The sequence below is a fragment of the Oncorhynchus masou genome, chromosome 9, assembly GCF_036934945.1.
Source record: "Oncorhynchus masou masou isolate Uvic2021 chromosome 9, UVic_Omas_1.1, whole genome shotgun sequence".
NCBI classification, from domain to species: Eukaryota; Metazoa; Chordata; class Actinopteri; order Salmoniformes; family Salmonidae; genus Oncorhynchus; species Oncorhynchus masou.
This window is the reverse complement of record NC_088220.1, coordinates 21,634,582-21,662,452: the sequence shown is the minus strand read 5'-3', so window position 1 is coordinate 21,662,452 and position 27,871 is coordinate 21,634,582. Positions and strand designations below refer to the sequence as shown.

Genomic DNA, 27,871 nt, shown 5'->3' with positions numbered 1-27,871 from the left:
TGCTGTCTACAACAGGTGACAACTAAGGATGAGCCTTGGCTAACTAGCACCCAGTCTAACCGGCTTATGACCAGACGGGCTAATTTTATACCCAGGTTCTACAGACGGAGTGGCAACGCTAATACCGATGGAGAGACCTGAATGTCGGAGATAGTACAGTACAGGACTAATAGCTACAACCGGTCATATTACAGTCCCATTGTGGAGGAATAGGACGGAGGCTCTAGTACCCACCTGTAGAGACGTGACCTTCCCATGGATGCGGTCCTGAGAGACTCCCAGACCCTCAGTCACCTCTGACAGGGGAGATTCAGAGACAAAGACACTGTCATGTGACAGAGCCTTATTACCCATATTTATTTTTGACCTTTGAAAGAAAGAAATAGAAAAAAAAAATGACAGATCAGAACATTTGCGCTTCTAGGCAGTGGCTGGGTCATCTCCATTCAATCATGTAGGACTAAGTCTAATAAAGTTTGTAGAAAAACCTAAAAAGCAGAATGACAAGTCCCTAGCCCTGCCTCTGTCCCAAATGGTACCCTACTCCCTGTATGGTGCACTACATTTGACCAGAGCCCTATGGACCCTGGTCAAACATAGTGCATCAAATGGGGAGCCGTTTAGGACACAAACCCAGAATCTGCAGCAGGTAGCCTATAAGGCTGCATGCTTAAACAATAAAGATTCACTAAGCTCTAGAATGAGCGGAGAAGACTGGGTTTATTATTCAGGTGACTAAGTGGTAGGGAGAACGTTCATTTCCAGCAGTCCACTCTAAATTAGGACAAATATGTACCTTTAAAGTTGTAAACATATGTAGGGGACACTTCACACTATCCGGTAGAAATTCAATGACGCATTTGTTCCTTTGGAATAAAATTAAATTGCCTGTATTGTGTAAAGAAAGTCATCTTACCCAGAGCCCTCGTCTTTCTCAGAGCGGATGAGAAGTGCAGGTTCGGGGGCGTTGACATTATCACTAGACTGGCTACACTTCAACCCACTGTCCCCCCCGGCAGGAGCAGTGGCCTCCTTTCTCTTCTTCTTAGAAAATAAGTTCTTGAAGGTCTGGAACTTGGACTTCTTCTTGCCTACATTGAAGATCACATCAAGAATAGAGCATGGCAGAGGTTATTCATCTCCAGTTAACAAATGGGACCTATTCCTTCACTACCAGTTTTCACCAGTTTTTAACCATATTCTTTATCATTTTCCTTCACATCTTTCCACCACTGAACAAATAAGACCACCTAACTGAAAGCTTTGTAACAAACCTCAATCATTATTTGAAATGTAACTATTCCCTCATGCGAACTCAAGTGAGAGTAGTTACCCTGCTGGTCATAAACCCAGGTAGCATTAATGAGATGAGAAAATACTCCCACTGTTCCATTGACATTAGCACCACAGTAGAAATACTCCCACTGTTCCATTGACATTAGCACCACAGTAGAAATACTCCCACTGTTCCATTGACATTAGCACCACAGTAGAAATACTCCCACTGTTCCATTGACATTAGCACCACAGTAGAAATACTCCCACTGTTCCATTGACATTAGCACCACATTAGCACCACAGTAGAAATACTCCCACTGTTCCATTGACATTAGCACCACAGTAGAAATACTCCCACTGTTCCATTGACATTAGCACCACAGTAGAGATACTCCCACTGTTCCATTGACATTAGCACCACAGTAGAGATACTCCCACTGTTCCATTGACATTAGCACCACAGTAGAAATACTCCCACTGTTCCATTGACATTAGCACCACAGTAGAAATACTCCCACTGTTCCATTGACATTAGCACCACAGTAGAAATACTCCCACTGTTCCATTGACATTAGCACCACAGTAGAAATACTCCCACGGTTCCATTGACATTAGCACCACAGTAGAAATACTCCCACTGTTCCATTGACATTAGCACCACAGTAGAAATACTCCCACTGTTCCATTGACATTAGCACCACAGTAGAGATACTCCCACTGTTCCATTGACATTAGCACCACAGTAGAAATACTCCCACTGTTCCATTGACATTAGCACCACAGTAGAAATACTCCCACTGTTCCATTGACATTAGCACCACAGTAGAAATACTCCCACTGTTCCATTGACATTAGCACCACAGTAGAAATACTCCCACTGTTCCATTGACATTTAGAAATACTCCCACTGTTCCATTGACATTAGCACCACAGTAGAAATACTCCCACTGTTCCATTGACATTAGCACCACAGTAGAAATACTCCCACTGTTCCATTGACATTAGCACCACAGTAGAAATACTCCCACTGTTCCATTGACATTAGCACCACAGTAGAAATACTCCCACTGTTCCATTGACATTAGCACCACAGTAGAGATACTCCCACTGTTCCATTGACATGAGCACCACAGTAGAAATACTCCCACTGTTCCATTGACATTAGCACCACAGTAGAAATACTCCCACTGTTCCATTGACATTAGCACCACAGTAGAGATACTCCCACTGTTCCATTGACATGAGCACCACAGCAGAAATTCAACACCTCTTTTTAACTACTTCAAGTGTTTTTTTGTGAGAGGAAACTCTCTCAACTCCTTTGTTGAGAATAATAGCAGGCCAAGATCTGAGACATTTGCTAGGTGATAAGGGTGGTGCCTACAGCTCATGGATACAACACATCAAGCTATTTGAGAAACAATATGTTGATTACGCCAAAGTAGCAGCATAACCAGAAACAAAGCAGAATGGCCAATTCTTAAAAGAGAAGGTCAAGTTAGTTGGATCCATAGAAATGTTGCCAATATTTGGGAGGGGATGACTGCAACGTGAACAATCCTCGGATGGAGACCTTCAGCAGCCAGGAATGCAATCGTCTGATTAAAGAGTGAGTGCTGCTTGGAGGATTGAAGCTTGCTAGTGAGACACTATTTATATACAAAGCCACACCATCCCGTGACTGGCTCACATGCTCTGGAAAAGACTGAGATCCAACTGTAGACAAGGCCTAGAGCTGGTATGAGCACACACTTTAAACTGGCCCATTCAGTATGGCTGGAAAAGTCAACAATTCATGGAAAACGTCATCCCAATAGGAGAGGTACTACATATTTTGGATGCATACTGTACATATAGCTGAAAATGTAAACACGAAGACATTCTGTTCAGAGAGGGTCTTTTTGTCAAACAGGCTAAATGTAGGCCTAGATGGGACACATGAAGGAGATGCATGACCAGGAGATAAACAGTCAGAAACAGAAACTGAATTTACTTGTTGATCTTGAGACCACTGCCGTACCCAACCACAACTTACTCCCCTTGAGCTGATGTTAAACCTATTACAAACTGTTATCCCAGGTAAACGTGGTCCTTTGTAGCTCAGTTGGTATAGCATGGCGCTTGTAATGGCAGGGTACGTGGTCTATTCCCGGGACCAGCCATAAAGAAAATGTATGCACACATGACTAAGTCACTTTGGATAAAGGCGTCTGCTAATTGACATAATAATAATATTATATACACTCACTGCTCAGTTTATTGTTAGGTACACCACCTCGTTCATGAAAATGTATCGCTCCTACAGACAGTGAGTCACGTGGCCGTGGCATGCTATATAAAGCAGGCAGACAGACATCGAGGCATTCAGTTACTGTTCCATTGAACGTTAGAATGTGAAAAACTAGTGACCTAAGCGACTGAGCGTGGTATGATCGTCGGTGCCTGGACTTTTCAAGCACGAAAGTGTCTAGGGTTTACAGAGAAGGTTGTTGATGAGAGAGGTGGAAGGAGAATGGAAAGAATCATGCAAGCTAACAGGCAGACCATAAACAAATAATGATGCAGTACAACAATGGTGTGTAGAACGGCATCTTGGAACGCACAATTCGTCAGTCCTTGTCACGGATTGGCTATTACCCAAGGACGACCACACTAGGTTCCCCTCCTATCAGCTAAAAACAAGAAGTGTCTTCAGTGGGCACACAATCACCAACACTGGACAATTGAGTAGTGGAAAAACATTGCCTGGTTCGACAAAATTCCAGTTCCTGTAGCATCATGCTGATGGCAGAGTCAGGATTTGGTGTAAGCAGCATGAGTCCATGGACCCATCCTGCCTCGTACAGGCTGGTGCCGGTGGTATACTGGTCCCAGGAAAATATTCCCCACACACGTTAAGTCCCTTGATACCAATTCAGCAACTAACGTTTCCGACACCTTATAGAATCTATTCCCTGAAGAATTCACCCTGTTCTGGAGGCAAAGTGGTGTCCGACGCAGTACTTTTATGAAAAAAATATGTTATTAATTGAACCTTTATTTAACTAGGCAAGTCAGTTATGAACAAATTCTTATTTACAAAGACGGCCTACACCGGCCAAACCCGGACGACGCTGGGCCAATTGTGCGTCACCCTTTGATACAGCCTGGATTTGAATCAGGGTGTCAGTAGTGATGACTCAAGCACAGAGGCAGTAATTAGACCGCTGCGCCACTCGGGAGTATTAGATGGTTGTACCTAATAAACTGTGTATTATAAATCAAAAAATCTTGGGAAGAGTCATGACCAAGACCTAGTCTGTAGTACACGAAGAACTACTATCTTGACTGAAGATTAACTCCTTGGAATATTCACCCGTCCCCCACTATCCTCCCAGGTCGTCACGAGGATACTGCCATGAGGCAGCCGCCCATCAGGGTATTCCAAATGATCCCCCGGCCAGCCCACCGCCAGCCATTGACTAATTATTTATTTTAATGGACTTCGCCCTCCGTGCTCTGCTTTAGAAATTCAATCTGATCGAGTAGATTATTCCCCTTTTCAGTGGGAGCTATTCCTGAAGGACAGGGCTAATCCACGTCCCAGCTAGCCCTCCAGAGACGCTTCCCAGCCTGACCTTGCAGATCCTGACTTCCTTGTTCCCAGAGCGCATCACAGCAGGGTGAAGGGTTGGCAGACAGACAGTGGGAAAATGTGTTCTTATGTTCTTATTTTTTGTACTTCATTTCCTGCCAATAAAACTAAGAAAATCTCCTTCCTAAGCTTGACCTGATCCTCCCTGAAGCCCAGTGCTCTCTGCAATAAAGAGATAATAGCACACTGGTCGAGAAGAAACACTGATACTTGAGCATGGATCTTGTGGAAGGATTCTCATCATGATAAAATCATCTCACTTCAACTTGCAATGAACCACAAGGCTTCTCAGACGCAAATCTTCAGGGGAGGCATAGATCCACAGATTAGATACTGTAAAGATTAGATACTGTAAATCTGATCAAATAGAATCTGCTGTCACACATTGACCATAGCACTACCACAGACAGACAGAGTTCCATGACCAGAGAAAAGTGAAGAGCTAGCAATTAGTTAAAGTATGGGTTTACCTGTGCACTCTTCAGTGGTGTCTGCTGGATCCTGGTTGGACAACACATCTGATGGTCCAGAGGCCATGATACTGCAGTCACTGCTGGGAGATAGAGAGTCATTGACTAAGGAGCAGAGGGAGAGAGTCATTTTTTTAAACCTTTATTTAACTAGGCAAGCCAAATTCTTATTTACAATGACGGCCTAGGAACAGTGGGTTAACTGCCTTGTTCAGGAGGAGAACGACAGATTTGTACCTTGTTGTCAGCTCTTTTGGTTACTGGGATTCAATTGACTAGCAATCATTTTGAGCCATTGACTGGAGCAGAGGGAGAGAGCCATTGACTGTGGAGCAGAGGGAGAGAGCATTGACTAACCACTAGGCTACCTGACCACTGTGGAGCAGAGGGAGAGAGCCATTGACTACAGCAGAGGGAGAGAGCCATTGACTGTGACATTGCTGGAGCAGAGGGAGAGAGCCATTGACTGTGGAGCAGAGGGAGAGAGCCATTGACTGTGGAGCAGAGGGAGAGAGCCATTGACTGTGGAGCAGAGGGAGAGAGCCATTGGAGCAGAGGGAGAGAGCCATTGACTGTGGAGCAGACTGTGGGGAGAGAGCCATTGACTGTGGAGCAGAGGGAGAGAGCCATTGACTGTGGAGCAGAGGGAGAGAGCCATTGACTGTGGAGCAGAGGGAGAGAGCCATTGACTGTGGAGCAGAGGGAGAGAGCCATTGACTGTGGAGCAGAGGGAGAGAGCCATTGACTGTGGAGCAGAGGGAGAGAGCCATTGACTGTGGAGCAGAGGGAGAGATAATTAGCTATATTATAGAAGAAAGCCTTCCAGGGATTTGGGCAACTAATAATGAGACCACAGTCAGTTTGGGCTGAGCACAATGTAGATTAAATCAGGCACTATTTCATTCATCCCTATTTACTGTAACTCAGCTGTATGTATCTCCACTGAGGGCAACAACCACATCCATAACCCTGCTCTCTATAGAAGGAGAGATCAGGGATGGTCTCAGCCTACCAATCTCTCTCTACTACAATGCCCTCAGTGACACCGCCCTGTCATGTCACAGGCTGAGGCAGAGATAAGCAGCCTGTGCCTGGGGCAGATTATTGGAGGGGGCTGCCTGGGGCTGGAGCTAGCGCTGGTCTGGAGCTCCCAGCAGGATAGCCTCAGACACGCCATGCCGACCCAGCAGGAGGAAGCCATCAGCGGTCAGTGACAGCTAGTCTCAACCCCTGGCCCCACGGAATGGTTAAACAGGATGTGGAGGCAATTTGGATTTCGACCGCACATGCAAAATGAGTTACTCTGTTAATAAGGTAATTACCTCCTCCGCCTATATGGCTTCATGCCAACTCTGTCAAGAACCTGATGAGCTCAGAGCGGCTATGTTTGTCAAAATCTATATCCATGTCTCGGGGGCGCTCAAATATAATATCTCAGGATTGACTTGTTTATTTCCACATTAGCTTAAGTCTGGATGTGATGATTATAAGAGCAAGGAACACTCAACAGAAACAGTGAACGAAATGATTAGAAGTTACAATACTAAAACTTGTAACCATTACACCCAGAAGCGTAGTACAAATACCGGAGGCAGTCAGAGAATAAATATAAACCCAGCTGAGAAAATTCAAAGGCAGTACTTGGACTCCACTTCCTGGTGTGACATAAGCTGCTGGAAGCCTCCTGGGTCAGCGGTGACGTAACATCTACAGTTACATCGCCGCTGAAGTCCAAGGCCCTGTCCCAATAGCTTGCATTCAATTCAAGCCTGAGACTACCCCATCCGTGTCATTGTTGTTCAATAAGAACAGAATGATCCTTGTGTGAGATAAAACATGTGCCTTCTGTCTCTGAAATCTTCTTCACTAATCAATCAACACATGGCAACATCATTATTCCAGCTGTGAGAATATCATATGTTGAACTCCTAACTGCAGGCCCTTTTCAGTGCATTTGATTACATTAGTTGATTTTGTTTATTTCAACCATTTACAAACCCTTGACAGTTATAAATAAACATACATTCAAACTGGCTTCCCTGTTCCCCTGGCAATGCTTGTACCAAACAGTACAACAGACAGGCCCACTCCAGACTAGCTAAAGTTACTACTAGACAACACATTGTCTGAGAAACTGAACCTTCTCTCGGTGTTTTCTGTTAGAATAGTTATGAAAACCAATCTAACAGAAAGCACCTGAAAAAAAGTTCAGTTTCTCAGACAATGTGTTGTCTAGTAGTAACTTTACTGAACTAAAGATGTTATAAACATTCTAAGTATTATTTTGTGAGTTGAAACATTCCACGATGTTTGTCAGCCCTTTGAATTGAGACAGAGAGAGAGAAAGAGATCCAATCGGCCTCTTCATTTCCTCTGTATCTCTGAGTAAATGTTACCTGCTTCACAGAGAAATGACACTTCAGAGATAGACTGAAACCCCCCCACTACCAATACATCTACAACACAAACACACAGACACATCACACAGACTAGGGGATAATAAGAGAGAGACTGGGGATCTTTATAGACTAGACCATGGGAAGGAGTACTACTTGTGACCAACAGAGAGCATTCTGGGGAGAATGCAGCCTGGGGTTGTTGTCACAGCTAGCCTATGAACCATAACTTCCCAGGGTCTGACCATGTGACCAACCCCAGTCACACAGCTCTGCTTCCACAGATGAACATCCACTAGAAAAGGAGAGAACACAACTGAGTACGCACGACGCAGTGGGGCAACATGGTTCAGGGGCAGGAGGGTTCAGCTGGGCTAATGGACTGACCTTGGACTGACTCCAATACTGACCAACAGCGATGACGTCCTCTGTTTCATGTCTTAACTTTTCAGGGGTTGAAAGGGAAGAGAGTTGGTGGGAAGGAGCAGTATTACATTATGAGAACAAAAGAGCTTGTTAGATAAACAAAACCATTATTTAGAAGATGAGAAAATACTTGATCACAGGGTGTTCAACAGGTGAGTCGGCCAGTTCCAAGACACAGCCAGGTTTGAGTATTGTTTTTGTACTGGGCTATCCACTATTTCAGTACTGGGCGATCCCCTATTTCAGTACCGGGCGATCCCCTATTTCAGAGCCAGATATGAGGAGTCACCTATGTTTTGCAATCAAGCAACTAGCAGGGTGTACGAGACAGACAACAACTTGATTCTAATGTTCACACACTCTCAGTGTCCTCGGAGACCGTATTCTTCTCAACATCCAGGATACTTCTAGTATTTGTGGAAAAGGAAATAGGGAGTTTGTAGGAGTTCACATTATTTTATATCAAACCATATCTGAAGTCAATCCAATATAGACTAATATGCCTATGTAACAGCGCAAAGAAATAAATAAATAAGCAATTACATTATCTTAAGTAGGGGTGGTACACAACACATTCCACCCAGTTATGTTGAACACAAAAATTCTCAGAAACGCCAAGGTTTTTAATGCATGTTTTTTTAAAGGTAAAAAATAAAACGCTCCATGTGAATATATTTAGCAGTAATGCCAAGCAATGATACTGGCCATTTTGTTTGATGGTTTATACAGGCATGCCTTTAAATTATAACTGGCGCAAGAGTCCTCTGGCAGTCTAAATTATACACATAGCCTGTGGAGCGCCGAGGACAGATATACTGTGCATTTAGAAAGTATTCAGACCCCTTGACTTTTTCCATATCTTCTTACGTTACAGCCTTCCTCATTAATCTACACACAATACCCCATAATGACAAAGCGAGCTGCCCGCCTGGCCAAACTGAGCAATCGTAGGAGGGCTTTGGTCAGGGAGGTGACCAAGAACGCGATGTTCCTCTGTGGAGAAACAACCATCTCTGCAGCACTCCACCAATCAGGCCTTTATGGTAGAGTGGCCAGACGGAAGCCACTCCTCAGTAAAATGCACATGACAGCCCGCTTGGAGTTCACCAAAAGGCACCTAAAGACTCTCAGACCATGAGGAACAAGATTATCTGGTTTAATGAAACCAAGATTGAACTCTTTAGCCTGAATGCCAAGCGTCATGTCTGGAGGAAACCTGGCACCATCCCTATGGTGAAGAATGGTGGAGGCAGCATCATGCTCTGGGGATGTTTTTCAGCGGCAGGGACTGGGAGACTAGTCAGGATCGGGGGGAAAATGAAAGAAGCAAAGAGAGATCCTTGATGAAGTCCTGAGCGCTCTGGAGCAGGTTCTCAGACTGGGGTGAAGGTTCACCTTCTAACAGGACAATGACCCTAAGCACACAGCTAAGACAACGCAGGAGTGGCTTCGGGACAAGTCTCTGAATGTCCTTGAATGGCCCTGCCAGAGCTCGGACATGAACCTGGTCTAACGTCTCTGGAGACCACCGAAAATAGCTGTGCAGCAACGCTCCCCATCCAACCTGGAAAAAGCTTGAGAAGATCTGCAGAGAAGAATGGGAGAAACTCCCCAAATACAGGTGGGCCAAGCTTGTAGAGTCATACCCAAGAAGACTTGAGGCTGTAATCACTGCCAAAGGTGCTTCAAAGTATTTAGTAAAGGGTCAGAATACTTATGTAAATGTGATATTTCAGGGTTTAATAAATGTTTTTGCTTTGTCATTATGGGGTATTGTGTATAGATTGATGAGTGAATAAAAAAAAATCTATTTTAGAATAATAATACCAAGTGTGGACAAAGTCAAGGGGCCTGAATACTTTCCGAAGGCACCGTAGATGATGTGCAGTGTAGTTCATTAGTAGTGGGTGTAGTAGGCCAGTAGCCCTACATAAAGATGTCCAAACTGAATGCAATCTGGCTAAGCCATCGATTCCCCAGAACATACAAGATGATCACAGCAACCAAACAGGAGCTCCAATGAAACTTAACAGGAGAAGCACAGTACCCAGGACAAGGCTACTGCAGGGCACAGCTGCCTGGAAGGAAGAACTCCTAGAGTAGTTACAATGGGCGGACTTTCAGGATATCAAGGAAGGATGTGCTGTCTTTTTTTTATTGGAGGTTCAACCCACCATTCTCTGCTATGCTGAGTGAACACTTTTCATTGGGTGGCGCCCCCATATATGAGGCTGCATATCCAAGTGGATGGTCTGCTCATCACAGTACAGTTTTGTTTTTTCAAAAAAAAATTCAGCTGTTGAGTAAAACCTCACATACCTTAATGTTTGTCTTGAACCAGAGCCACAAACCCATGGAATTTCCTCTCCTCACTCTTTCTAAATGAGAGGAGTGACTAAGTTTGACTTTGAAAAAAAGCTTATTGAATTTACAAGTTGTATCAAGGGTGCATTCAGTACGGAAGGGTTCGGCCACACATCTTTCCCAAATACGAGTTGTGTGTAGCAAGAGAGACATTCTGTGTGTTGCGCTCACATGATGTTGTGTGTAGCAAGAGAGACATTGTGTGTTGCGCTCACATGATGTTGTGTGCAACAGGGCTTAACATGCGTGAATGCATTAATCTTCAGTAATAGCTTGAACATATGAATCCAACAAGAGGAGAAATAAACATGTTGGTGTTAGTAGTAGAGCATAGTTCAACACAGCCTTCCTTACCCCTGTTCTGTAGGACAAGGAGGATTAAACCAGATCAGACAAGTTCCATCTGGAAAAAGTGAGGCTTTTACGGTCCAATATCAAGGAAAGATGAATGTTTAAACGAGAACCATGTGAAACGGTGCAGGTGTTCCACACATCTGAGCCAAGCTGTTTACACTAGCATGTTATGTTTTGTACTCATCTATACTGTATGTCATACATTCTCCATTTCTAAGTCAGTCTGTGTACAAGATGTCACATGAAAGCCATTACTTAGCCAGACTTCTGCTAAGAGGAACTTAGTTGGGACAGCTGACAGACACAAACCATGAAATGGATGTTTGGGATGTGGATGGATGTGAATAAACCGTGGCAGTCAGTTTCTCACTCTGGGGGAGAAGAGCTGGTCCCTTTCAGGCTGTTACTGTTAAGTGGGTCAGTTCACAGTTTAAGAAAAGGCTGCCTGGCTCTCTTTCTCACATTTTATCAATGAACTGAGTGAGGGGTCAATAAAGCTTTTATTGTCTTCTTAATGTCTTGAGACGGAAAGATAAAGGGGGAGATGGTTCTTTAACACTGCGAATAAACAGCCCCTATACAGTGCATTTACAATCTAGTCCACGAGGCTACAACAGTGGTCTTAGTTACAAATTAACTATTTATTCATCTTTTTTGACTTGCCGAATCAATGCAGGCCTACTGTGTCCTAATATTAGTGTTCAGAATCAGAACATAACTATTGCCCTTCTCTAAAGACAGACATGCACACATGCCATGTACATTAAGAAGACTGCCTGGAACAAATAGCATACATGACTATGTTCACTTCAGATAAATGCTCTGGCGATACATATTTCCTCTGTCTTCATACCTTGCCAGGATATCAAACAAGTTGAACCAGAAAAGCAGAGAGAACAGACTTACTTCTTTCCCTGCAAGCAGCCGTAAAATCCAGCCATGGTTTCTAGTTGGGAATGTTCAAGAGATCCAGCAGGCAGTACATCCTTTCCCAGCTTGTCTGAGGGATGGCAGCAAGTGGAAGAGTCCCTGTGCAAGCCCCAACTGCAACGTTAAAGGCCACCAGTCCACTACACACAAACACCCCTCTTCTTCATGTACATGAATTAAGACAGAACGGCAGAAAGACAACCATAAAGACACCGAGCTAACTGAGGCTATTTGCCCTCCCTCCCTCCCAGTGACCTGCCTACAGTGAGAGGACACTAGTGTGAACTAACAGCCCGCCCCAAGCTACTTTTCCCACCCATCTCCACCTCCCTCCTCCCACTCCCTCCCCCGTCATTAGCCTAATCCCGAGCGGCAGCCTGCAGCTATTGTCAACCAGGCAGCTTACTTCCAGCCGATCTGACCCGTGTCTCTGTGATAATTAGATAGGGGGTGTCGTGAGGAGAGATGAGGATTGTCCTGGCTAGGAACTCTATCCTATCCCCATCAGAAAAACAAAACAGCCCAACCAAGAGTACCACCCTGCCATAGAGTCTGAGTCAACACAGACAACAGATGTCTAAATCTTAACCTCTAACTATGGCTAACTATGGTTCAACCTTTGTGTCATTCATGTTGGGATGTCAATTCATATGGACGACTAAGTAGAAAATCATTATGGGCTACTGATCCACAGGTTGGATAATAAAGCCTAATTGTCAGATAAACAGCACAAACCATCATTCTGTCACCAAACTTTGCATCTGCACTGTTCAAGTAAAATGTGTTTTTGTAACTTTTTCTGTGGGAAATGTTAACAGTTGTCCTTGTGCATAGAGTTGTATGGTTTGTTTAACTTTCCAATCAGTGGATTTTGTTTGAGATTTTAAAGTGAAAATTCTAAGTCTCAGCATCATTCTGTCACCATGGAATTGCCCAGAAGTATGTTATGGCAGAATGCTAACTTGTGCAAGACAAGAAACCTTTTACTACAACAATAGTCAAATGAAACGAATGCAACGTTTTACTCATGAATAACTCAAGTCAGTCTGGAAGTTTTTAACTGAACATCTCTATGTGAGATCGGGGTCTGTGAAGGATTTGGTAAAGCTGGATCAGAATACAACCAAAATGGCCAGAACTGCTTGGAATCTACCCAAGTGGAGCCATTTTCCTAGGAATAAAGAATGTGTTCACGTAAACAATCCACTGAAACGCTATTAGCTCCAGACCTCTGAGACTCCATTTCAAAATGAAATATTTCCCTCATCCTGAAAGTGTAAACACCTTAGAAGCCTGTGTCACAGAGAGTAACCACAGCACTACCATAGCGTTTACTCTACCTAATGACATTCCAAAGGAATATGACTTGGGTGACAACAAATAATTGATCAAATACATCATTAGAATCAATAGACTTCGCTTATCAACTCAATGTATACAATCTGGTGTCTTCTATACACCGACAGCAATCATCATCTTAGTATTGAAACATCCAGACAGACTACCAGACACAGAGTAGATCATCACACATGGGAAATCTCAATTCATACAAACTATATGTGGACTAATTTCAAAAACACATGTCAGTTTTACTCCTGGATTTTTTTGTGGTATTTCCTGAACCATTTTTAAACTGCCCCCACAGAAACCCACTGCTTTGCTCAGAACTGAGAAAGTAAAGCAGCTAACGATGGTGAGAAGGACAGGAGATCATTTCTCAGTGCAAATGCAAATATCAAGCATTGTGATTGTCCTCAACTTTGTGGTTTACCAAGATACTGTAGTTGATATTCAGAGTAAAATAACACTGATTTGAACTATAGTTACTTATATAAAGTTGAATTCTTAAGAATGAAATATTTGCCCATGATTGAGCAGGAGGCCCTTTTCCCCTGATCTCTTGAATCCCTCATCCCCTCAACAGTTCTCTCTGACTCGGGTTTCTTTAGATAACCCCTGCAGAGTACTGTTTCTTTTCTTTACAAAGCGCTCCGAATTCCTGCTCACATCTGGGACACATCTTCTACGAGCAGCGATCTCTGGCTCTAATCAACTCGAATTAAGGCCATGTATGCAGCAGAACTGGAAATAACAACAACATTATACTGTGGAACTGAGCGAGTGAGCTAGCGATGCTGGGTGGGAGGCTGAGGCTGAATGTGTCACAGACAGACAGGGATGTCTATACAGCAGCAACAACACACACTTCTCCTCTCGGTCTGGCCTGGTTCCCTTCTCATGGTGCTGGAAACCTTTTAGAGCTGACCCTTGAAACGACCCACTCTGCTCTCCCACTCTCCACGTGAAAAGGGATCCTACTGGGTTTTACTGCTAGATTAAACTGCTAAAGGCCCTCTAGTCTGCCTTTAACCTACAGTTGTTGCTGCTTTCACAAGGCATTCCTTCCATTCCAAATCATTTGCTCCACAGCATGTGTGAGCCTTAAGGGCACATGAGAAGGTATTTATCTGAAGGGTTTCATTGCATGGTGATAATCAACTAATTGTGCTTTTAAAAAAATGGTTTAAGTGTTGTGCTCTTAGTGATATCCTCTATTGAAAACATGGAATTCGTGTCATGACTCAATCTGGTTGGTTCTACTGGTCGAATGGGTGTGGTTGAGAACTGACCCCTATTAAAAACTTTGTGGACCAGCTGCCAAAGCCAATACACTTTCTTCATGCCAATATGTTCAGAAATAATGCCATATATCGTTGTTAGAAAAACTAATGGTAATCAAAACATCACGCCAGGGTAAGCCTACATGAGACACAGACCTTATTTTAAGTGTTTCTAAAATCCCCTATGGGAAAATGAATGGTGGAAAAACGATTGGAACCATTTATTTTTCTTGCTGAGTCGGTGGTTGTGTTTAAGGTTTTATTCAAAAGTATGGATTTCAGCAAACAAAGGCATGCTACAACAGAGGTCAAACATAGGTACATGATAAGGGTTTAAGAATGTACATTCTTTAAGTATCATGTAAAGGGACTCTGAGTCAGAGGTTCGTTAAAAAAAGGTTTTATTTTTAAGTCTAGTAGCCTATGCGCTCAACTCTGTAGAGGAGTTGAGGTACTTGGCAATAGTGAACAGCATTTTATATCCCTCAAATGAGGCGTTATTTGTATTCTAATAAGGAATGTAAAGTTATTAATGGACAGATCATACCAGATAGCTATTGGCAATAAGCAACTGGACTAAATTGTATTGACCACAGCCTACTGAAACAGCAAAAACACTCATCACCATTATCCTTATGTGTTGCAATAGGATATTGTAAAAAATGTTTTTTTTAAAGATAGTTTAAAATATATTTAAGAGGATAATGAGTCGCAAACTAAATATAACATCGAATTGTGTCCCAGGAGATTCTTCAAATGAGGTATAATTCAATAACAACGCTTCGGTGAAGTTGAAGAAAATATTAACTGAATTCAACAGGCTTTTTGCGAATCTAACACAAAGCAAAATAGAAAACTGGAGCGAACCATATGGAAGCTTCGCATATCTATCAAACAATTGTCTTGAAGAAAATGGTACTTACAAACTGAGTTATATATTTCAGAGTACGCAGTCATCCATCAAAGTCAAGAAGACCTCGGTGATTTGTGATGATTAGATCTGGCCCATTGAGGTCTCGTGTCTTCAACGAGCCTGCAGAAGCACTGGAGTACCGCCCATGCCGTCCGCGAGAAAGTCGACGAGTTGTGTGCACCAGTTGACTCACTGGGAATTTTCTTTAGATAAATATCAACTGTAAAATTAACCAAACAATTTAATCAAACAGTATCATTCAAAGATGCAACATTTTCAAGTGCACTGTCCCCTAGCGTCCCTATCTATTGTTTTTTTGTATGATTTGTGTCTCAATTCCATCTGTATTTAAAAAAAAAAATCTTTACGGATTTTCTGGTCAAGTAATTTTATGTCCATAGATAATCAGTGTTTGACTCGGACTGAAATAGTTGCGGGTGCTGGTACTGTTTCTATAGGTGCAGGAGCTCGACAGTACTTTTGAGCTAATATTCTATAAATGGTACAGGTACTCAGCTCCAGTGAGTTCCTGCCCAAATCAAACACCGTGTATAATATGTGCTGGGGAACTAGGAGAATTGATGGGAAAATATATGGCCAGCAATGCTCTCTAGTGGTAGTTTTTTGTATGGATCTTAAATGATTCTGTCTTAAAATTTGACAAATCTATGCATTATACAAGTTGACCACACACCAATTCTATTATGATTTTATTCGGAAACTAGATAGAATACATGTATTCTACATTTAGATGTTAGCAATTTGGCATAGTATTTTATCCAAAGAGACTAACATGCAGTTAAAGTCCAACTAAACAAGTCCACACATCAGTCATTGCAATTAGCTTGAAAGAGATGGAGATATTTTCACCATAAGCAGACTCAAAGACAGGTGGTAAAGGCCTACAGTAGGGGGAAAAGTACAAGAAAGTTGTAGGAAGTAGGATCTGGCAACAACATCACTGGAATAGTCACCCCCGGACTCTTCAATAACCCTGGCTTTTGAACCATTGAGATCTGGCAACGACTCATTGGAATAGTCACTCATTGGAAATAGTCAGTCACCCCGGACTCTTCAATAACCCTGGCTTTTGAACCATTGAGATCTGGCAACGACTCATTGGAATAGTCACGACTCTTCAATAATTGGAAATTAGTCAATAGTCCCGGACTCTTCAATAACCCTGGCTTTTGAACCATTGAGATCTGGCAACGACTCATTGGAATAGTCACCCCCGGACTCTTCAATAACCCTGGCTTTTGAACCATTGAGATCTGGCAACGACTCATTGGAATAGTCACCCCCGGACTCTTCAATAACCCTGGCTTTTGAACCATTGAGATCTGGCAACCCCCGACTTCAATTGCTTTTGAATAGTCACCCCCGGACTCTTCAATAACCCTGGCTTTTGAACCATTGAGATCTGGCAACGACTCATTGGAATAGTCACCCCCAGTGGTGCCCATGTCCATTATCTCATAGGTGCAAACATTTTTGTCCCTGACATTGTAGGCTGAAATCCCACCTGAAAAGACACAGACAATAGATTTTTGCCATGGTATGCATGCATTCACAAACATAACAAACATGCAACTCGTTACTTCTATCCAGTGGTGTAAAGTACTTAAGTAGTTTTTGGGGGGTATCTGTACTTTATTATTTATATTTTTACAACTTTTACTTCACTACATTCCCAAAGAAAATACAATTTTCGCTGACACCCAAAAGTACCTTTTACATTTGGACAGGAAAATTGTCTAAATTCACACACTTATCAGGAGAACATCACTGGGATCCCTACTGCTTCTGATCTGGCGGACTCACTAAACACAAATGCTTTGCTTGTAAATTATGTCTGAGTGATGGAGTGTGTCCCTGGCTATCTGCCAATAAAAATGTTAATAAATACAATTGTGCCTTCTGGCTTGATAAATATAAGGAATTTGAAATGGGTTATACTTTTGATACTTAAGTACATTTTAGCAATTCCATTTATGTTTGATACTTAAGTAGGCACATATTTAAAACCAAATACTTTAGACTTTCACTCTAGTTATTTTCTATTAAGGTATCTTTACTTTTACTCAAGTATGACAATTGAGTACTTTTTCCAGCACTGCTTCTATCAAACTATAGAGTAGAGTTGTGGGTGAGACACACCTTTCAGCTGGTGCTCCTTGGGCCATGCTGGGAATTTCGCCTGGATCCTACGGAAAGAAAATATTTATAAATCAATCAAACCACTTTTTAATGCTTTCCTAAAATACAATTCAAGCCACTGATTATAGCATCACTGCAATTCAAAATCATGAAATGTTGTGTTTCTAGCTCCATGGAGCAATTATCAAATGCAATGTAATATGAATGAATAGCCTACCGAAAAGAAGAATAGGAAGATGCTATTAAAACCTGTCAGATTTAAACAGAAATCCCCTTGGTAAAATCTGCTTCCTTATTCTCACACAATCAACAACATATGCACACAAGTCAACCTACATCAGCCCAAAGCCGTTCCCATTGTCTTCCCAGCCATGGTCCAAATTAATTATGTGGTAAATGGAGGTGAAAACGCCTTTCGTGCAAAAGTTGACACAATAACCATCATATCGACGTTAACTTTCTCGTGATGATATGGTGGGGTCCTCCCACTACGACCCGGGAAACCATGCAGTTTATTAGGCTACAGATAAAATAAATTATGATGAACTTCACAGGGTGGTGAAAGTGCACGATGATGCGCTTGATGCTACTTTCCAATAGCCTATCAAGGGTCTTATTCTGTTGACATGATCATCGATGCTTGACTGCCGTTTGACAAATACAAATATTGTCCGCCTTATCCATAATAATATCTTCATGTAGAATAACCTACATGAAGAGCTTAGAAGAGCACTGCATCTGCGAGCTGTTGACACATTTGCGATGTGTTTTTGTGACAAAACTATCCGTAGAGTTGAAAATGCGATGGAAACACATTGCACTTTAGCTTTTTATTCCGTCCAAGAACAGTTAAGCGAAAAAGTACATTGCGTACATTACGTCATCATTCACTGATTTGTAACTCAAACAAGTCCATTTTGTGGAAACATGCCACTTGTGGGAAAATGCCAAATGTGTTATGCAGATTCTAGAATATTCGCATGGAAATCTGTCTCCAATTGGATGGATGGAAAGGTAGCTACTCACTGATTTTATTTGTATAGAATACATTTGTGCATATTGAAAATTATAGGATTACCTGTCAACTACATAAATAAAGGCGGGGCGTCTACGTTTCAGAGCATGACGTAGACTTTCCAACGACCAATGGGAATTGAAAGAGGGGAGGTCCTTTCACCAGGAAGGTATTTCAGCTGACACGATGCGATCAATGTTTTGACCCAGTCATTAGTTGTCGCGTGTGTATATATGTCCATGCACCACCTTTATAGACCACGCACCAGCTTCATTAGCTTACAATTGTTTTCGCTTGGCGAAGCTGTGTTGGCTCACGATGACTCTGGCTATCCAGAAATGGTTTTGCGTCCTGATTCTGTATATGTTCTCTCATGACGTTGTTGCAAAAACAGGTAACTCACTTTTCAAAAACATTTTATAGTAAATCGCTTCTTGTTGATGTTGAGTTTCTGTGAGCGCGTATTATTGATCAGTAACTTTGTTATAACTTTAGTCATGTTGCCCAATATATGGCGTTCGTTCAAAGCTTGCTACGTTGTAGCTGATTTTTAAGGCGGGGCAATTATGCCTTCCAAATTCTGATATTTTGCGAAATACCTGATCTGATTGGTCAATAACAATTTTAGTGGCGATTGAATCAGAATTGGGCTGCCTGTGTTAACGCAGCCATTGTAACCTTGACTAATATGTTTTTCTTTAGTTAGGAGCAATGTTCTCTTCATCATGGCTGACGATTTGAGACCAACATTAGGATGCTACGGGGATCCTATTGTAAAGTCACCAAACATTGATCAACTTGCCTCTAAAAGTAACGTCTTTCTCAACGCATATGCCCAGGTAGTCCTGCAACAAAGTGATTTAACGCTGTAGCGCAAGCCTACTTTAGTTGGCAATTTATTTTCTACCAGTGATTGTAACTATATAGACAAAATGGGACAGTAATTTATCTCTCATTCAATTTGTAGCAAGCAGTGTGTGCACCAAGTCGGACCTCCTTACTAACAAGTCGTAGACCTGACACAACCCGGTTATATGACTTTAACTCCTACTGGAGAGTGCATGCGGGGAACTACACCACTCTCCCTCAGTACTTCAAGTCAAAGGGCTACACCACCATGTCTGTTGGAAAGGTTTTTCACCCAGGTAAAAGGATCCTAGACATTTGGTCAGCAGGTTGACATTTTATTGGGATGAATCTATTCCTGAAGGCTGAGTGGTTTCTGCTTGATGGGACAGACGCAAAGTCAAAATTGGCTATATAGTATTTTTTAAATCCATTCACAAATGTTTTTTGGTCCTAATTGAAAGTTGGGTGTAAAGTTAGCAGTGTGTTTAGTTTTCAAATCTGTGGCTAGTGACCAACCAACAGAGCTGCCGCCAGGACAGGATTCATCCCGATAAATGCCAACCTGCCGTTTGTCTTAGACCTACTTAATGTTATTGGTTGGTGAATTCTTAGAAGTCTACATTGAACATTTAGTAACAATTATCTTCTGTGCTTCTGTGTTCAGTGTTTTAAAACCCCCTTATTGCACAAAATAAGCAAAATCTCTTGTCATGTGATGTGAATCTATCAAATTGTCAGAGGCTGTTTCCCATGTCGTCTTAATACTAATATCGCTGTGTTTTGTGCTGAAGGCATAGCCTCTAATCACTCAGATGATTACCCGTACAGCTGGTCTGTACCTCCTTATCATCCTCCCTCTTTCAAGTATGAAAATATGAAGGTCAGTGTTTGTCTTGACTGCTGCCATAACTCCATGGTCTACAGATGCTTTAGCCATATGGCTTAAGTGATGTCAGTATACTGAATAGTCTATTTACTTTAGTGAATGGATTCCATTCAGTAGGCATTAATTTTAAGAAATTGCTACATGTGCTTATGCATGTTGTCTGATTTGAGCCCTCTGTGTATTATGTCTAATTTAACTGCCTAATGTAAATGTTTCTCATGCATTTAAAAAAATTCAGAAGGGTTTAATGTTTAGCATGAATGAAATGTACTGCTTTGTTTAGGTTTGCAAGGGCAGTGATGGCAAACTGCATGCCAACCTGTTGTGCTCAGTTAATGTGTCTGAAACCCCTCTTGGGACACTGCCAGACATGGAGAGCACAGAGGAGGCCATCAGGCTGCTCAAGTCCACAAGGGATTCTGGCAAGAATTTCTTTCTGGCTGTTGGATTCCACAAACCTCACATTCCCTTCAGAATCCCACAGGTACTGCAGCTTCCTGGCTTACTTCACCATTACACTAGGAGCGGTTAAACCAGGGTTTTCCATACTCGGTCCTCAGATCCCAAGGGGTGCACGTTTTTGTTTTTTTGCTCTACACTGCTGACTCAAATCAACTAATCAAGCTTTGATAATTTGGATCAGCTGTGTAGTGTTAAGGTAAAAAACTAAACGTTCACGACTTGGAGTCCTGAGGACGGCGTTTGGAATATGCTGGGTTAAACCATGATGTAGGTGAGCAATAAATACCATCTCTCAATAAATGTGATGGTATGATTTGTAACATACTGATGAAACTGCCTTTGCATTTAAATTGCCTAACTGTGTATTAGGACTTCTTGACACTCTATCCCCTGGATAAGATGAGCCTGGCTCCAGACCCTGACGTTCCTAAAGGCCTCCCCAGTGTGGCCTACAATCCCTGGACTGACATCAGGAGAAGGGAAGATGTCCAAGCTCTAAACATCAGCTTCCCATATGGGCCAATCCCAAAAGATTTCCAGGTTGGTTAGGTATCGGTTATTATTTGTAGGCGCAAGGTGTCTTTTCTGGTTTTTAATGTGGCTGTAGATGGTTGAAGCACAACTGGTGGATTTCTTTAATTCCAATCTGTTACACGAGGTGATATGATGCAGATAAATGTTGAACTATTTAAACATTCTTACAGAAACCTACAGGTAGACGCAGCATATTATACTACAGCAGGTTGCATACTGTTATGTATTATTGATGTACCATAAATGTTGGCTTCAGCTCCAGATTCAACAGCACTATTATGCATCTGTGTCATACCTGGACTCCCAAGTGGGTCGGTTGTTGAATACTCTGGATTATCTTGGCCTGGCTGAAGACACTGTTGTGGTCTTTACATCTGACCATGGTACGTCAATTCTTCCTTCTGTTTCAATACGTTATGTACTGTAAAGATGTGAAATCTGCTGCATGCATCAAACTGCTGTCTAGCCTATAATAGCTTGTCAACGGGTACATTTCTTGTGTAGTTTGTCCACTAGATGGGGCTGTGACAACACAAATTCTGCCTTTACACTCCTGAGTTGACAGACTTCACCAGCCTCAAGCTTGGATCCCTTCAAACCTTATGTTAACTTGACTAGGAACTGTTTATGCATGTTGTATAGTGATAATTAAATGTTAGTCTTGTTTAAATATATTGTTTGGGTATGTATTTGTAATGGGAGTCATTTCTCTTACAGGCTGGTCACTTGGGGAGCATGGAGAATGGGCCAAATACAGCAACTTTGACGTGGCCACTCGCATTCCACTAATGTTCTACGTAGCAGGTGTGACTGCAGTCCGTCCTCGGCCAGAGACCTTCCCTTACATTAATGTGTTTGGCCCAACACCGCATCGCTTCACACGAGGTATACTATACACTCCTATAGTCAATAACTAGTTTTCATTCCTCGTGCACTTTTTATCACAGATCTGGCAAGATGTGGTGATGAAGGCAGTATGGTGGAAACCAATCCAGTTTTTTTCTTCCCATCAGTGGTAGTGAAGGAGAGGAAGCCATTAGGAAGATTGAATTGCATACTCCTTGCGTCTTCTCCTCTTGTCTTCTCAAAACCCATTGGCAGAGGCAGAGGAGGGACCTCTGGTGTTCTCATCCAATGGGTTCTGAGAAGGATGTGAGGAGTATGTAAATGGACTGCGTTTAGACCGGTATCTCAATTCTGCTATAAAAAAAATCAGGAATTGGTCTTGACTTTTCAGATCAGCCCTGGAAAAAGAGCTGATGTGGAAAGACCTATTGTGATTGGTCAAAAGACCTATTAGTGAAAACGCTAGAATTGGGCTGGCTGTGTAAATGCAGCCTTTGAGACACACTATTCTATTCTCTCTGGAAGTCATTCTCCCAGGCAGATTGCAGGAAGTTTGTGCTCCACTATGGCTGCATCTACACTATACAGATTTTTTTTTCCACTAATTGGGCTTTTGATCAATCATCTTTTTCAGTGCTTTTCTCATTGGTGAAAATATCAGCATTAGGCTGCATTTACAGGCAGCCTATGTAACATTGTTATTCCCCATATAATGTAGTAAACTATCGGTTGTGGGGCTGTGACTCACACTACCTCTTCTCCACAGGAGGAACAGTGAGCAACGTGAACGAGCTGCTAGATATCTTCCCCACTGTGTCTGTACTGGCTGGGCTGAAGCCCCCGCTCCCCTGTCCCGACAACTCCTTTGACGTGGAGCTCTGCACCGAGGGACACGACCTGGCCTACACCTTCAACGACGACAACCGCAAGAAGTCTGAGGCCATTGCCTTCAGCCAGTACCCCCGGCCCGCCGACACCCCCCAGGAAAACTCCGACCTGCCCGACCTGAAGGACATCCGGATAATGGGCTATTCTCTGCGCTCCTGGGACTATCGCTTCACCGTGTGGGCGGGCTTCGATCCAGCTAGCTTCCAGGCTAACCTGTCAGACGTGCATGGTGGGGAGCTGTACCTCCTGGAGGAAGACCCAGGCCAGGACCACAACCTGTACAACACCTCTGAGCACAGCCTGCTGCTCTGCAAGCTGGGCCAGGGCCAGCAGCCCTGGGCACAGACCCTCAAACAACACCTCCTATACCTCACTGCAGGGAATAAATCTAAAGGGATGGCATGATGCTTTGTGTAATGAACTATTTTGCTGTGTTCATAAGGGATATTTCCATTCTAGGCACGTGCCTATCTGGATTGTTTCAGCTTCTATTGGCACTTTAAGTTTTTAGGTGTAATCCTTGTCTTAGCAGTTCAGGTTTCTGAATGTTGATGGTGAATTTCAATGGCAAGAATTTGACATCAGCTCTAAATTGAACCTAACAACTCCAATAGATCACTGGTTATCAGTATGTTAGTTTGAGATCAGACTTATTTATCAAGCATAAGGTAATGTACTGTAACAAACTGCTGGTGAAATGTGTATTTATATAGGGAGAGATCATTAGGGCCAACATGGTGGTGTTGGTAACATGCTGTACTGTAAAACTATCCATGTTCATACTTTGCACATATATATATTTTTAAATGTTGTACCAAATTCATCCAAATAAGCATATCCTTTTTTTTTGAGGGGGGGGGGGATAATCTTGTCAATGTACAGTAGAAGGAAAAATACTGGTCCTCACGGAGGATCCACCCCAGTGTGTTCAGGGCCAGCAGACAGGCTTCATTGCCAGCTGGGCTGGAAAATTCCATTCTTGTTTTTTGCAGTCTAAACGTGAGGTCAGGCCAGTTGGAGATGGATCCATGGGCTGCTTGACGCTTGTTTTAATTGCTTGCGCCAAAGGGGAATTGCATTTGTGCTCAAACTTTATCTGTGATTTTAATTCTCTTTCAACTCCTGTTTCCAAATTCTGCTAGAATGTTCCCCATTTAGGTTCCTTCCTCTGTGAATGAGGCAGTGTCTTTCAGCTCCCAGACAGTGTTATCTGGCGAATGTGCAACTCCTCAAACATATTGTCCAAAAATAATTATTCTTACCACTCAACTAATCCTATATACAAATGTGTATTCTTCACTACTTATTTCATAAGAGTGGATCTACTGAAGTAGTGCGTACACTAAAATTGGTTAATTTGACTTTAATCTGTCAGGCACTGACACTCAACCTTGAGTTGCACCACCATCCTGATGTAATAGGACAGGGGAGCGCTTCATTGACTCACACAGGAATGTTTTTCCCCTTAAGTAGACAATGTGACCTAACTCTGATAGACGATGGACTTTAACCATGCAAACCTGTTAATATGTTTAAACAAGGAATCAATGTGGATGTGGTAATGGGTCACTGCTTAAGATAATTATTACTTTGATACAACCATGTGATATCTGTGTGGTGAATGAATGTTATACATCCAGCGTTGGTTTTGAAAATCACATGCAGATTGGTCAGTTGTGTTTAGGAATCAATCCCCATTTGTCGGTATTAAGAAATCCATATCAAATTAGTGTCACTTTGTCTTGCTGATTCAGATGCACCTTATTAGGGTAGCGGGTAATGGCAATTTATTCATGAAAAAAATGCTTGATGACGATTAATGAATTGAGAGAATGTTGCTGAAAAACCGATCTTTGTTTTAGAAACGCAACTCCCAAGTTGCAGCAGCAGGACCTTGCTGGAGGAGGGAGAGTAGAGACTTGTATAGCAGCCCAATGTCAAACCCATACAAGCCAGCTGGACTGTTAGGAACTAGTCTGCCAGTGTAATAGGTGTCAATCAGAGCGACTTGGAGATCATTATGAGCGAGAGCTCGCTCATGAAGTGCTCATTCTTTTGAACGTTGCCTGTCTCCACAGTCTGGTATTGAGATTGGTTATGGCTCACAGCAACTATTCAAAACAACTGGCCTACACCAGCAATTCATTATGAACCTAGATTTACAAAAATGACCAATGTTATGTTTTATCATTGATTTAGTGTATCTTATTTGTCTGTCCTTGCCTGCAGAATATGGTAATTAGAAACTATATTATTCCTCAAACTCAAAACTGCATTATACGTACAGTATGTATATTTGTTTGCATGAAATGCACTATGTCTCGTGGGCAAATGTGCCTTGTCCTTGTAGCTTGACTGAGAGGAGCAGCTGGTAGACAGTGTTTATCTCCAGCGGGTGTTGTACTGTAGGATATGGCTGGTAGACAGTGTTTCTCTCCAGAGGGTGTTGTACTGTAGGATATGGCTGGTAGACAGTGTTTCTCTCCAGAGGGTGTTGTACTGTAGGATATGGCTGGTAGACAGTGTTTCTCTCCAGAGGGTGTTGTACTGTAGGATATGGCTGGTAGACAGTGTTTTCTCCAGAGGGTGTTGTACTGTAGGATATGGCTGGTAGACAGTGTTTCTCTCCAGAGGGTGTTGTACTGTAGGATATGGCTGGTAGACCGTGTTTCTCTCCAGAGGATGTTGTACTGTAGGATATGGCTGGTAGACAGCAGTGCTCCAGTGAATGGTGTGGTAGATATTACAGCCCAGGATCTGATGCCCTCCATCTGGCCTAGTGAGGCAGAGCGCCAGCCAGGCCAGCAGAGAGTCTATGCCCCCCTCCTCCCCTCCCTTTTCATCACCCTCTCTCCTGGCACAGTGAAGCTGAGATGTAGCCCACAGCCAGAGCAGAGGACTATCTCAGTAGTGATCATGTTGACAGCTGTGTTTAACAGAGCCGCCTGGGATAGGAGACAAGTGGTCACTACTATGCTCTCAACATACAGTAGCAATAAGGGGATATTTCAGTGTTGATAATGGATGGCTTCCAAAAGCCCTTATACGTCTCAAAGAATACAATGCTTTTGTTTGTAAGATTTTATTTATATCCTGAACAAAAATGTAAAGGCAACATTCTACAATTTCAAAGGATTTATGGAGTTATAGTTCATGTAAGGAATTCATGTCAGTCAATTGAAATAAATTCATTAGGCCCTAATCTATGGATTTCACGTGACAGAAGGGGCGCAGCCATGGGTGGGCCTGGGAGGGCATAGGGCCTACCCACTTGGGAGCCAGGCCCAGCCAATCAGAATTCGTTTTTCCCTAAAAAGGGCTTTATTACAGACAGAAATACTCCTTAGCACCCCCCTCCCACACACACACACAATTCCCTAAAACAATGTTGGAGGCGGCTTATGGTAGAGAAAACAACATTACATTCTCTGGCAACATCTCCTGTAGTCAGCATGCCAATTGCACAGTCCCTCAATTTGAGACATCTGTGGCATTGTGTTGTGTGACACAAAAAAAACACTTACACTATTGTACTGGCCAGTCCTTTAAATAGACCTACTATCTGTGACTCTTGTTTACCCGACTGTCTGTGTATTTAATAAGAGTAACTTCAAAGATGCATAATTCGTCTTTTTTGTACCTCTTTTTCTACTGACAGCTACCATATGTTTAATTTCAGTCATAAACATTTCCATGGAGATGCATTACAAAGTAAAACAGATCCAGAGTTGACGCTCCATGTGAAAACATTCCATATCAGACAATTACGTGAAGTTTCCTCTAAGATTTTCATACAAACATAATATTGCTGTCTGAAATTGTTATTCAAATGTGTGTGCCAATATCAATTAATATGCAAAAGTATTTTTTTGTGGTGAATTTGCTATAGGTTTTATGAATAAAGATGACCCAATTTCCGAAACCTGTCGATCTACTTAAATTAATCGATTAATTGTATAGTTTCTACTAGGGTGCTATGTGAAAGCATCTCACTGGACCTTAGGAACACTGGGAGGAAAGGTGTAAGATCACTTGAGGTGTAAGATCATTACCCCAAGGTTCAGTCCCTCTTCTCCTCCCTCTATCCTCAGCATGGTGATGTTGGGGTCTGTGCCCTTCAGACTGCCATCTGCTGTGATGTGCTGTAATCTCCGATGGTACAGGGCCATCTGTTTACGCTTTACCAAGTCAGAGAAGGAAGTGCTGGTGCAGGCAGGGTGCTAAAACAGGAATCATAACGACCTGAGTTAGAATGAGGACACTACTTCTGAAAAAACACTGGCTAATCATAATAATAATAATACTATGAGATTGTGGAATTAGAGGGAGATGCATCCCAGGGGCATTGCTAGATTGCTTAAATCACTCCAGCACATTAAGTGTAATGAAATAGTTGTATATCACACTGCTTTAAAGGACAGCTAGTCGCTTCTGTCTTAAACATGCAATTAAAAGAGCTTTTGTGGTGGTGGAACTGAAAATTACAGCACAGCATTACAGCACATAGCCATGATGTAATTGGTGGAAATGCATGATTTATCTTTGCAGCAGCAGCTCAAGCACTTATCATCAAGGGAAGACTATCCAATATATTATTGAAAGAATGAAAGTATGGCTACAAAATATTATTTATACCATACACAGTTATTGTTCAGGAAAATAACATCCTAATGGGAGTAGAGAAATGTTTATATCAATTTGCAGCCTGTGGTAAATGTCATCCCCTAAAGCTAAACTGAGGAGACTGATTTGCTCTTGTTAATTGGCCCAAACTCATTTGCATTATTCAGCTGAACATAAATACGTATTTTCTAATTCAAGAAGAACATGTTTCCATTTCACTGC

General features: G+C 42.4%; 2 protein-coding genes across 5 annotated transcripts in view; one reads left to right on the top strand and one right to left on the bottom strand.

Moving 5' to 3' along the window:
• Positions 1-15,546, bottom strand: part of LOC135545674 (CRACD-like protein) — a 31,191-nt gene extending 15,645 nt beyond the window's left edge. The window contains exons 1-4 of one of the 4 annotated variants that reach the window (XM_064973457.1): positions 15,397-15,546; positions 5,383-5,465; positions 917-1,091; positions 235-367 (exon numbers count right to left, since the gene is read on the bottom strand). In XM_064973457.1, the coding sequence (XP_064829529.1) occupies positions 235-367; positions 917-1,091; positions 5,383-5,449 (375 nt within the window). In that variant the 5' untranslated portion in view covers positions 5,450-5,465; positions 15,397-15,546. Of the gene's footprint in view, positions 1-234; positions 368-916; positions 1,092-5,382; positions 5,466-11,828; positions 12,117-15,396 lie in introns of those variants that run through there. The other 3 variants (XM_064973458.1, XM_064973455.1, XM_064973456.1) reach the window with 3 other exon arrangements.
• Positions 15,547-18,717: 3,171 nt separating this feature from the next.
• On the top strand, positions 18,718-26,948 carry ids (iduronate 2-sulfatase). Its single transcript, XM_064973454.1, has 9 exons — positions 18,718-18,955; positions 19,264-19,400; positions 19,529-19,706; positions 20,202-20,290; positions 20,580-20,780; positions 21,128-21,298; positions 21,549-21,675; positions 22,010-22,177; positions 22,905-26,948. Exons 1-9 carry the CDS (start codon positions 18,880-18,882, stop codon positions 23,429-23,431), a joined length of 1,674 nt encoding a protein of 557 aa, XP_064829526.1. The 5' UTR covers positions 18,718-18,879; the 3' UTR covers positions 23,432-26,948.
• Positions 26,949-27,871: the final 923 nt, after the last annotated feature.